The sequence below is a fragment of the Crinia signifera genome, chromosome 7 (genome assembly GCF_055691185.1).
Source record: "Crinia signifera chromosome 7, ASM5569118v1, whole genome shotgun sequence".
Lineage (NCBI taxonomy): Eukaryota > Metazoa > Chordata > Amphibia > Anura > Myobatrachidae > Crinia > Crinia signifera.
The window spans coordinates 93,024,428-93,037,314 of record NC_139223.1 but is presented as its reverse complement, the minus strand read 5'-3'; the positions used below and the strand labels follow the sequence as shown (position 1 = coordinate 93,037,314).

Genomic DNA, 12,887 nt, shown 5'->3' with positions numbered 1-12,887 from the left:
ATTCAGGGAATAGAGAAAGAGAGAAAGACAGTGTCAAATAAGTACTATCTGTGGGGAGATAAGCCAGGTTCTATGCTAGCTAGGGCTCTCCATACTCAAAGAGTTAAAACATACGTGCACTCTGTATGTGACGTGAAAGGGAATACGGCCTCTACCTTTCCTCAGATTGCTACAGCCTTTCAGGAATTCTATGCAAACCTCTACAACTTACGGACAGACCACTCCTTGGGTTCGCTTCCTACTTTTCAGAAGACTATAGGGACTATCTGTCCTCTGTTGGCTTTCCGAGACTTGGGGAAGATGATCTAAAATCATTTGAACTCCCATTTACACTAGAAGAACTAGAAGGAGCACTTTCAGGTACACAGTCTGGAAAGAGCCCAGGTCCGGACGGATTCCCTATGAGCTATTGTAAAGCTTATAGTGCGTCCCTTCTCCCCCTTTTCCTGAAGGCCTGCAATGCAGTTCCAGACACTAAAGGATTTTCCCCTCAATCACTCGAAGCTCATATCACAATAATTCCTAAAGAGGGGAAAATAACACCCAATGTGCTTGCTATAGGCCTATCTCCCTCCTAAATAACAATGTTAAATGATATGCTAAATTACTGTCCAATCGATTGGGGTGCCTCCTCCCTGACTTGATACACGACAACCAGGTGGGTATTGTGGGGGAACGGGAGGACAATACTTCCAAACTCATAGACCTAATACACCATATCAAGAGGGGGAAACAACATGCATTTTTCTTGTCCACGGACGCGGATAATGCCTTCGATAGGGTTGACTGGCGGTTTATGGAGGGTCTTCTCCGCAGTTTAGGGCTGGGATCTTATTGTCTGCACCGTATGCTTGCCCTATACTGTTCCCCTTCTGCAAGGGTTCGGATTAATGGGGCTCTCTCCTCCCCCTTCATGATAAGTAACGGCACTCATCAAGGTTGCCCCCTCTCACGACTATATTTGTCTTATGTATGGAAGCTCTCGCACGGGCGATCCAGGCCAACAGGGACATAAAGGGAGTGCAGGTGGGGGACCGTGAGTACAAATTGGCTCTATTTGCTGATTACCTCCTTGCTACGATTACTGAGCCCTTGACTACCCTTCCTGCTCTTATGAGGGAATTTCACAGATTCAGCCTGTTGTCCAATTTCAAAATAAACTACTCTAAATCAATTGCCCTTAACATATCCACTCCTACCGACAATGTAGAGGTTCTCAGGGGTTTTTTACCAAAATCTTTGGCATCCCTCCCATATTAAGTATTTGGGAGTCTTATTATCCCCAACATTAATAATCTCTTTAAACTTCATTTCCTCCCCCTCATGACTAAACTGAAAGTTGATCTCCAGAGGTGGTCCCTTCTGAGGCTCTCCTGGTTTGGCAGGATTAACATGCTTAAAATGAACATCCTACCCAAAGTATTATAGCTTTTACAGACTCTATCGATTTCAATTCCTATCTCCTACTTCACATCTCTACAGAGCCTAATAGGGAAATTTATCTGGGGAGCCAGTAAAGCCTGTCTCTCCCAAGCGACTCTGGTTCATAGCAGAACTAGGGGAGGACTGCAACTCCCTCAGTTCTTACATTATTACTATGCAGTACATGGAGCAAGAATAGTAGAGATGACTAGAACCCCCTCTACTAAACAGTGGGTCCACTTCTTAAACCATGCGACTGCGGTACCATCGTGTATCCTTCCCTGGACCACCACCACGCCCCGACCGCCACACCCCACATTAAGCCCCACTTTGAAGTGCTGGCAAAAGCTTAAACACCATATGCTATTTAGTCCTGGACTCTCCCTTCCCACACTTTTTTTTGGTAACCCAGACTTCCCTACTGGCCTCACCTCCCCATCCTTGACAACTTGGTCGGTAGCTGGAATCTCCCGCGTCTCCCATTTTCTGTCCAACTTGGGCCTACACTCCTTCACTGACCTCCAACAGACATATTCCCTACCTGCAAGATCATTCTGGGCATACTTACAATTTTGACATTACATCCAGTCTTCCCATACCCCTCCACTTAGAGGAACCCTAACCAGATTCAAACAAATATGCTTAGATGACGCATTACCTAAACACCTTGTATCTATAATCTACCCCTTTGTTAAGGCTTGGCAGTCTGAATTGACAACCAATATACCAGATAACCAGTCGCCTACAATATTCCAATATACAGTTGCCAGTTCATCCTCGATTCAAATTCTTGAGACTCAATACAAAATGCTCTCAAGGTGGTACAGATGTCCAGTACATCAGATGTACCCAACTATCCCTGACACATGCGATGTAAACGCTCTCAAGGTTCCCCATTACACATCTGGTGGCAGTGCCCCGAGCTGACTGACTTTTGTATGACAATTAGCAGACTATCCATACAGATTACTAGTACTCCCTTACCACACACTCCAGAATTTTGGTTGCTCAATTACATGGAGATCCCTATCTCAATGTTTTAGAAATCCCTTCTCCGACACTTAATGAATGCAGCAAGAGCAACTATACCCTGCTTCTGTAGAACTCAAATACAACCCCCAATCTCACATTGGTTCCAGAGACTAGACCAATACATGCTTATGGAAGACCTTACATCTTTCTCTTCCTCCAAACTACCCTCTAATACATTTAAGATCACCTGGTCCCCTTTGCTGAATTTTAAAGAAAGCCATGATTATGCATCATATGTTAGTACTCCCTCACTGACACCTGCCCCACAACCAGGACACGACACTGGTTGCATTCTACCTCTCCCTGCTTTTTCCGTTCTCTCTCTTTTTCTCTTTACATTCTCTATCACTACCTCTATTTTCCTGTCTAATGCTTTTACTCTAAAATGTGTTATTTTCCTTGGTTTACAATGTTGATACATACGTTTACCAATGATTAAAATATGGATTGTATGCTATTTTGATTTGATACTCTTTGTAGTCCCATTGAAAATGTATATACTACAATGTATGTTTGTTATCTTATAATAAACACTGATTGCATAAAAAAAAGAAAGACAGTGTCAAGGAGAGTGATAGGCAGTGTCTTGAGAAAGAGACAGTATCAGGGAGAGAAAAGAAGTGAGAGTACCAGAGAGTGAGATATAATGTCAGATAAAGAGAGAGACATTGTTGGGGGGTGGGGAGAAACAGAATCAGGGAGATTAAGGAGCAAGAGTGAGAGAGTGTCAGAGAGAGGGTCCAACAACTAAGCTCTACCAAAGAGTAGTAACAATGTAATAAGAATTTCTTATTTACAACAAAACCAGGTTATTTTTCTATCTAAAGAAACCAAAATGGTTAATAAACAGAACTATAGGATTTTATGTTTGTTGATTTTCAAAACAAAGTTGACACTCCTCTTTACCACCCTGTAATTTTAAATTCAAAAAGTTTGATAATGGTTTCATTTTGTGAGAAAACTATAATCCCTAAGGTAGGAGTATACTTGACTAATGTCCCAGAATAGTCATGAGGATCCCATAAATTTGGTGGCCCTCCCAACTCCCCACATGTCCCAGCCATCTTCCCACATCCCCTTCCTCTGTCAGTCAAATACTGGCAATTGCAGCTCTTTTATTTGGGGGGAGGGGAGAAAGAGCTTAAATCATGCAAATAACATGATTTTTCCCCTGTCCCTATTTGTAGACCTGTGAAATGTGGCATTTGCTGTAAAGTGGAGGCTCCACCCCCATCCCCCAAAGTGCAGATGAGCATCTAATCTCTGGGGAGTAAGTATGTGTAAATCAAGTTATCTCTAAACTATCCTTTTATATAGTCATTAATTCAGTCTTTTATACACATGGGACTGCAGAGCAAATGGCAGTGTTAATTTTTAGTTTTGTTTTACAAACTAATTTTATTCCATATCTTTTTTTACATTTCAGTGACTTTAATTGTGAGTTCCTTTCTTCTGTAATTTTAAATCTCTTGAGTTTATTTGATTTTTTTAATTAGGTTCTTTCTTGTGCATCTATCATCATCCATCATTACCTTTTTCCTTTCACCTTTACTTAAATAGCCACTGAGCAGTCATGGCACTATCAGTATGGGGAAAGAGAGTACGAACAATTTGGTCAGATGCACCAGCTCCCAACTCATGCTCATTACCATATTCCCCTTAGGAATTCATCCAATTTCCTGTGAAGTGTACAAGTTGCAGTAGCTGTTACATAGAAACTTCAGTAATGGCACCACATTTCACACTCCTTGTGCCCCACTCTTGGGCCAAGTTTGTACAATAAGGCTTTGAGGATGCTGTGAAGAGCAGCTATTGTCATGATAACTCTCATCTGCAAAGGCATTGTGGGTAATTTAACTGATCTCATAGAATCAGGTTGCATAGTCTATGGGCTCAATCAAATTACTCAGATGAACTCACACCCAGGAATCATAATAGCAGCTGCCACACTCTGGAGGTTATTCTGATCGGAGCGGCCAAACGTGCGTACGTTCACTATTAACGTACGCTCTCCATACGCGGCCGTTGGGGTTAAGTCCACCCACAAATCAGCCGCATACGTACGGGCAGAAACAACGTCGAAGGGGAGTGGCGTACAATTGAGCGTACGCCAACGTACACGGACGGACCAGCCCTTACACTCCGACAACTGGCGTAGAACAGAGCGTACGCCACCGTTTACGGACGTCTCTCGTCCGTCTTCCCACCGACTTCTTGCGGCTATCTGAGCGTACGCAAGCTTGCACGGACGGGTCCCTATTGTTTTCAATAGAAAACTCAGCTTATGTCACCGCTCGTGAGAGTGAGCGTACGTCCGTGCACGCTGGCATACCCTTCACATATATGGACCTGCAAATCTTGCCTTTCAACTACAATTCTGACAATTAATTAATTATTCTAATTGTTATTCAATTATTGTTTTCTATTAACTCAATTGAAGATTGTGTGCAAAATAGTGGGCATGGCCTTAAAACATTGCTGAAACATACTTTGTAGGTGTTAGATGTGGTTTATGTTATTGTATCATAAATACAAAACCTATGTTTGTATTAGAGTGAACACGTTGACACATGTCGACTTGTGTAGATTGAGTGTGATACTGTGTAAAGTCTATGAAAGCACGTAGTGAATGTGTATAACTGTTTAACAAATACCTACCTTAGCATATATAAGCAGGTCTTAAAACGATTCTTACCTTAAATTAAACAAACCTTTAAATGTAGAGAAGTATAGAAAGATAAGCTTCCAATGTGTTTGAGTGCTGTGTGTGGCTTGCAGGTAGTGAAATCATGGTTTTGACTTAATAGACTGCAGCATTGCTTATTACATTCAGGTGTATGTGTTTGAGTAGTAATCAGCGTAAATTAGCAAACCCAGGCGCACGCTGGCATGCGGTATCTGTAGGGGTGGTCTGAGGTGGCGGTTGGCGGCCGCCTGTTTTGTGTCCGAAATGAACGGTGCTTTAGGCGATCGTGCGGTAGTAGCACCGTTCATTTTTGGTGCACACCCCCGTGTACGCCCATATTTACGCCCATTTTCCCTCATTATTTCGGCCGCTCCCCTCAACACGCCCCTATGCCGCCCCCAATGCCCGTACTCTCGCGTACAGGTTTTTTCGCACGGAGAGACCCGTCCGTAAGCATTGTGGAGTGTTCGCGCCTGCGCATTGGCGATTGTACGCATGTGCAGATCATGAAAAACCCCGGAACGTACGCGTACGGCCCGGCCGCACCAACCAGAATAAGGCCCTCTATCACTGAAGTCCCACAAAAGTTCTCACTGCCCCACACGCTCCCAGCTATTTTGTGTGAATTTTTTGTGTGAGGGCTAAAAGTTTGGGTGCCATTGCCAGCATTGAAATGGTGCAGGGACGGCAAAACACACCATTCACGTCTAGTTGGATTGAGCCCTATGATCATACGTCTCCCGTCTACCTTTTATTTGTGCCTTTTCCAGTACAAAAATAAAGCCATTCATTGTTATTATTTTTTGACTATTTCTTAAATATTTAGATTTATTTTAATTTTGTTTATAGTTTATTTGTTGGCAGTAAAACTAGAAACCCAAGCCAGTCATGCCTATGCAGGACTGCCTGGTAAAGCAGTCCAGGCACTCTTACCAGTGCCAGCCAATATTTTCAGGCATCTGACTATTATTGGATATCATTGAATATCTGGATACATTTTCTTATTACATTGCATAGAGAATTTATTTTCAATGGAATATGTAATATACAGTAATATAAAATTTGTTTCATCGCAAAATGAGAAGTTGAGCTAAGTTTATGCTCTCTCCTGGGCAGAATTTCTTCCACTGGAACAGCAGACCTTGAAACGCATAAAGCTGACCTTTAAATAAGCTCACTAACCTGACAGCTCAGCTTGGCTTCCAACTCTAGCTTTCATACTGTTATATTCTTGCTCCCAAGCCAATTTATTTTGTACGTCTTAGTAATAATTCTGTGTGAATGCTATGGAATCATGTTGAATTATACTGTATATGTATATATAAATATGTAGTAGGGTATATGATCTAATGATAGGTGTGCTTTAAATATGTTATTTCATTAACATAGTACTGTAGCTGTATTCAATATGAAGTTGTGTATTATTTTGCCATTTACTTTAAATGAACATTACCACATCATGGGACCTATTCATTAAGCCATATAACCCAATTGTCCTAACAGTAAAGGACAGTTGGGTGTCCTCTTGTCAGTGCACAACATCTATTCATGGGGGGGGGGTGGTGGAGCTGGGGGCATGCCAGTAGCTCACAGAGTGTGGGGCATGCCCCCCACTGTAACCGCAAATGTAAGGCGTGGCTTGCGGAGCATCATCCTACAAAGCCATACTCATTTTGACAAGCTCATGCCATATTTAGGGCCTTACATAGTCCTAATTGGGACAATTAGGGGAGAGTATTGTGTACAAAAAAGTCAAGCTGCGGTCCTTTCACACTTTCTGGAACACAAGTTAGCCTTAAATGTTTCCGTCTTGACCTGTTTTCTACATTTTCAATATTTTCAATGAGACGTTTCTTGTCAAGCTCCAATATTAGAACAGTTTTTTTACAGACTTTACATTATTTTGGTTGCCTACCTCCAATGTGTATATGGAGAGAGTTTTCAGCACAGCAGGGAACTTTATGAGGGAGTGGCATAGTTCCTCCACACGGAAGTTCTTGGTCTGTGTATGACCTTTTTAATATTCAACATATGGGTGGGTGACAATTCCATCTAGCACCACCTTTAATTTCTGTCAGTGCTCTTTGGCAATGTTTCACAGATGTGCTATACACTGCCATGTGTTTGTGTTGCTGCTCTGTCGCTTAGTAACCGGCCATCTCCCTGGAGCCTTTATCCAATTTTAGTGAAAACAGTATTGTGATCTTTTAGGTGGTAAAGTTTGACCATAAATGATTGGAAATGAATGTTATTGTGGTTAATAATGCTCTAAGAACAAAAAAGGTCAGAATTATGTGATTTTAGTCATTTTGTCTGACAGCAAATCAGAGCAGACACTTAAGCCCAGCATAGTACCTTGTTGGTGTATATTAGAAGATGTTTGGCAGAACTAACTATTATTTCTTGTAAATGAATAAGACACCACTTTACATCAATATTATAGAACAGTACATTTTGTATATTGCTGTTTGTTTTTAGGTGCTGAAATTAGGAATATTTGCTTTTATACTTTGTGCAGTTCATTTGACAAAAAAGATTGCTATTTTTCTTCAAAATATTTTGCATGTATTATGTAAAATACAGTAGCTTGTCAGACAGGCTTTGGAAAAAAGGGAAATTATGTATTTCTAGAATGTTGATATATCCTCCATGTCTGCCTTTCTTTAAGACAAAGCAATACAACTACAAGAGGTGCATAGTAGTAACCAAACTCCTATTAAAGGACAATGGGGTCAATTATGAGTCACATCATTTGAAAATATGTAAATGGCACAGCAGGTCAGTAGCACACACAGGAGGTTTCCGAGAAACCCCCCTGATGGACCAAATATATTTTGAGAGACAAACTTGTTTCTGTCTCTGCAATGGCTATGGATCACAGTCTCTCAGCTACTGCCTGTATGGCTGTATGTGCTTCCATGTCAGATGGCTTTCTTTACCAAGCCACCTGATGCAGAGCAGTGACAGTCGTACAGACAGTAGCTGGGCTGAGCTTAGTTGATTTCCGCTGTGGGTGAGCAGTGAGCTGCGATGAAAGCCAGCACTAGCTCAGTAGTCCATGTCAATTATAACACTGACCGGCTGCCCTGGGTGTAACGAAGGATGGAATGGGGCTGTCAGGGGCTGCAGGTAGCCACAAGATGAATTCCGGGGTGCTCTGCTCGCTGCCCTGACTCCTTCCAATCATTCTCCAGGCAGTGCTCCGCCTCCTCCACTGTGCTCTCTAGTGAAGAGAGCTGCCTGAAAGAGAAAATCTGCCATCCTGGTGGAGCCCTGGTCATATACAGCCAGGTAAAAGCAAATATGTGCATTTTCATGGGTACTCTGTTGACACTGTACTTCTTTGGGGGGGGGGGGGTGGCACTTCATTCATTTCTAGGGTCTATGATCGTAGATCTAGACTGTGGGGAGGGTTGTGAACTTAGAAGAGGGGGGGGGTTAGAGTTAGGCAGTGGGGGACAGGGGTTTAGGGTTAAGTACTAGCAGTTAGGAAGGGTTAGCTTGGGAGGAGGTTAGGGTTAGGCCACTGGAAGTGATGGTTAGGGGGAAGGTGAGTATACTTACCTGACCCTGGATTCCCTCATTCAGGATACCCGCATCAGGATTATGAACAGTGTCTCCCCCATTATATGTTCTTTTAGTGACTCGAGGGATGAGGGATAAACTGCACACACGTACTAGATTCAACTCCTGAGTGCCCGGCACGGTTGTAGACCGTACCAGGTTCAAACCCAAGAGTACGTTTGATCCTCCGGGTACTAACCCTCAAATTGAGACCTTTATCAACTTGGTCCGGAAGGACGTGGTCCCCTTTATGGACAGACAGAAGGTGTCCTTCTCCAACCTCACTAGGGAGGAGAATGCGGCCCTTAACTCTCTTAAAAATAACAACGAAGTCATTATCCGTCCCTCTGATAAAGGGGGCGGAATTGTCTTACTTAACAAAGATGATTATGTGGGAGAGATCATGAGGCAGCTTGCCGATAAAGCGTGCTATAAGATGCTTACCTATGACCCCACCTATTTTTACAAAAAGGAGCTTGACTCCATTATTCTTCTTGGGTTAAATAACAACTGGATAGATGAACCTACTTCTTTTTTTCTTACTCAAAGTCACCCCAGGATACCGCTTATATATGTACTCCCCAAGGTTCATAAAACCCTTGTCAAGCCTCCGGGGAGGCCTATAATTTCCTCCTGCGGATCCCTCTGCCAACCCGTATCCCAGTTTATCGATTTTTGGTTGCAGCCGGTGGTACAGAATATGCAATATTTTATTAAAGACACTACTGATTTTATTTCTAAAATCAATGCACTTGGCACTTTACCCGCTGACAGCTTGTTGGTCACGCTCGACATCACGTCGTTATATACAAACATCATGCATGAAGAGGGCATTGACTCGGTGCGCTCGTCCATCACCTCCAGTCCACACTACCATGGTCCGGTCACTGAATTTTTGTTACTGCTTTTAGATTTTATTTTGAGGAAGAATTATTTTCTTTTTCAGAATTCTTTTTATTTGCAGTTAAGGGGTACTGCGATGGGGTCAAACATGGCCCCATCGTATGCCAATCTTTTCATGTACTCCTATGAGACCGAACACATTATGTCACACGTCATTTTTTCTCAATATATTCATTTTTATGTTCGTTATATTGACGATTTATTTTTGGTGTGGACTGGGGGGGTGTACTTGCTCACTGAGTTCATTGATGTATTGAATGCACTGCCAACCACCATTAGGTTCACTTTATCATTTAGTGAATCCAGCATTAACTATTTGGACATGACTGTGTTTAAATTAGCTAATAAACTGTCCACCAGGATTTATAGGAAGGAGACGGATAAAAACACCCTTCTTATGGCGGACAGTTTTCATCCCCTTCCACTCAAACACGGCCTACCTCTTTCTCAACTTCTTAGAGTGGTTCGGGTCACATCAGAGGTGGAAGAATTGTTACCTGCGCTACAAGAGATGGGCTCGCGCTTTATGGAGAGAGGATACGATCCTAAAGAAATTGATGAAGCCATCATGCACTGCAGCACTTTACCTAGGGAACAGTCCCTATCGAAAAAGAACAAAGCCACGGATGGTGAAAGGCTGATTTTTTCAACCACCTTTTCTATTGCGTCCAAACATATACGCAATACTATTTTGAAACACTGGCATATTGTGCAGAGTGACACTAATATTGGTCCAGCTTGCTCTCAGATACCCTTGTTCTGTTACAAGAGGAGTAACAACATAAGAGACATACTGGCTAAAAGTGATATTGGGACCAACAAAAGCCAAACCTGGCTTACTACAAGACCAGGAGTGACTAAATGTCATGGCTGTGTGAACTGTTCATTTATTCGCTCTGGGGATATTTTTATAGACCCGACCAGTGGCAAGGATTACAAAATTCGCTTCCACCTGACTTGTGAGACTCGTTACGTGATATATGTTATTATGTGCCCGTGCCGGATGGTTTATGTAGGCAAAACTATACGCCTCCTCAAGGAACGCATAAACCAACACCGTTCCTCTCTCAAAAAAGCCCTTAAAGGTGTTGACGCCAATACTCCACCTGTGGCGAGACATTTTTTTGCTAAAAAACATACCTTAAGAGATTTCTCCTTTATGCCCATAGATCATATCCCTCCTCTCAGACGAGGAGGTGATAGGGATAAGCTTCTCTTGCAGAGAGAATGCATGTGGATCCACAGATTACGCTCGATGGCACCCCACGGTCTAAATGAGGAATTATCCTTTAGCTGTTTTTTATGATATATGGTGGTTGGCTGTGCTTAAAATATGTAATATAATTCTTGTACATTTTTTGAATTTATTGTATGCAGTGTATCTTGCGTAGCTGTATTACTTTATATTCTTCTAATTGTCTTATTTTCTCTATTGCCTTGTCTCCATGTTTGTCCTTGTCTTGTTTATGTGTTTTTTCACACTGTTTGTATATACCATGGTTAAGAAACATTATTTGGTTGGCGATCCCTATATTTTCATAATTATGTGGATAGGTTCGGCGCCAGATATGGCTTTGTTTATGTTTCTGATTATATAAGTCCGGCCTTCTTCCCCTTTAAGTGGTTGCCATGACTACCCTCCGTTGTTGAGAGGACACATATGATCCAGCGTCGGCTGACGCGGATCGTGCCCTCCGACGGGATTATGTCATGACGCTATACCGGTAGTGCGTCTGGGACGCTTCCGGTTTTTCGTCACTGTTAGGATCCGTCTGTGACGCGCGGCGCACGTGGGTGTGTGTCCGCTTAGCCAATCACCTTGTTTCTTCTATGGTATATATACTGGCAGTTTGTCTGTAGGTCAGTTGCACATGACTAAGGTGCTTGGTTGCACCGAAACGGCCGTCGTGCCATGACCTTACTGGAGATGCCCCGGTTCTCACTATGCTGCTAAGTATTTTTTTACTGCACTATATTTGCATATACCGGATCTCTTTTTGTATACTTTGTGTGTACATTGTCACTCATGCACTTTATTAATATGCCATAAAATCTTTTTGCATTTATCTGATGTTGCTGGCTATCAGTTTGTACTTCTTCTTTTAGTGACTCAATATTTTAAAATACAGCTATGAGTTATAGTAAAAACAACATAACAGATGTTACAATTATTAAACATTGATATCTCTGCTTTTTGTTTGTGGCTGACTCATGAATACAGTGAGGAATATGTTTGCAAATCTTGAATTCAGAAAATGAAATGACATGCAGCTTAAATGCTCTTGATAACCTTTAGGTTAATTTATCACCCTATTTGCTCTATTGTTAAGTGTGTCTGTGTTCACTGCTTGCTCTTCAACTCTTGTATAAAAGCTGAATTTATACTGGGGAAAAAAGGTTAAACTCAATGACAAAAAACGAACATGATTCTCTCTGTGTTTCTCTGTCACAACCTGCATAATACTGCATTAACCTTGAACATTTTGTTCTGTACAAAAAAGAAGAAATAAAAGAAAATAAACAGGCAACATACTGTATCAGCTGAGATTAGGCCATCATATAATTGTTCCTTTTGTCTGTAATGTATACTCAACAGGAAATCATATAACATACTGTATTCATTTTCATCTGTGATGCTTCAACACAATGTTTATCTAAGGTGTTTGTTCTTTCTTTTTCTTTTCAGAGGGAGGTTCAGGCTCTGGAGATGGAGGTAAGAGATCATGCATTGCCTGAAAAATTAGATGCACCTGTACAGTATCTCCCATTCCACATTTGATACAGTAGTTCATATATTCTTCCTCAACATACCATGTACACGCATTAGGTTTAACCCTTTGAGTGTCAACATTGCTGTGAAAGATCCACAAAATATCTGCTAAAAGTGCCAGCTCACAGCGACTGTTCTCTAAGAATAAATACAAATACAGCGAACTTTATTAATTGACGTTTAATTAAATATTGCACCCCAAAAAAGGACAGTCGCGTTGTGCTACGCTGGCAATTTTAGCGGATATTTTGAGGATCTCTCACAGCAACGTTGGCACTCAAAGGATTAAAAGAACGGTGATACTGGGCTTTATTGACAAGTGAGTGGGAGCCACTGAAATACGCAATCTATCATTTTTTTTTTTTATTTTACAACAATGCTAAGCGTTTTGCAGCTTAATGTATACTATTTATAGTGAAACTGACAGTAATAACTTAGCTGCTGGGGAAACCTACTTTTTATGTCACTAAGGGGCAGATCTACTAAGCCTTGGAGAATGATATAGTTAAA

General features: G+C 41.7%; 1 protein-coding gene across 1 annotated transcript in view; it reads left to right on the top strand.

Annotated features, from left to right (window-relative positions):
- TMEFF2 (transmembrane protein with EGF like and two follistatin like domains 2) overlaps positions 1-12,887 on the top strand; it is a 697,773-nt gene that overhangs the window by 142,569 nt on the left and 542,317 nt on the right. The window contains exon 4 of the mRNA XM_083153496.1: positions 12,294-12,320. Coding sequence (XP_083009622.1) covers positions 12,294-12,320 — 27 coding nt within the window. The remainder of the gene's footprint in view (positions 1-12,293; positions 12,321-12,887) is intronic.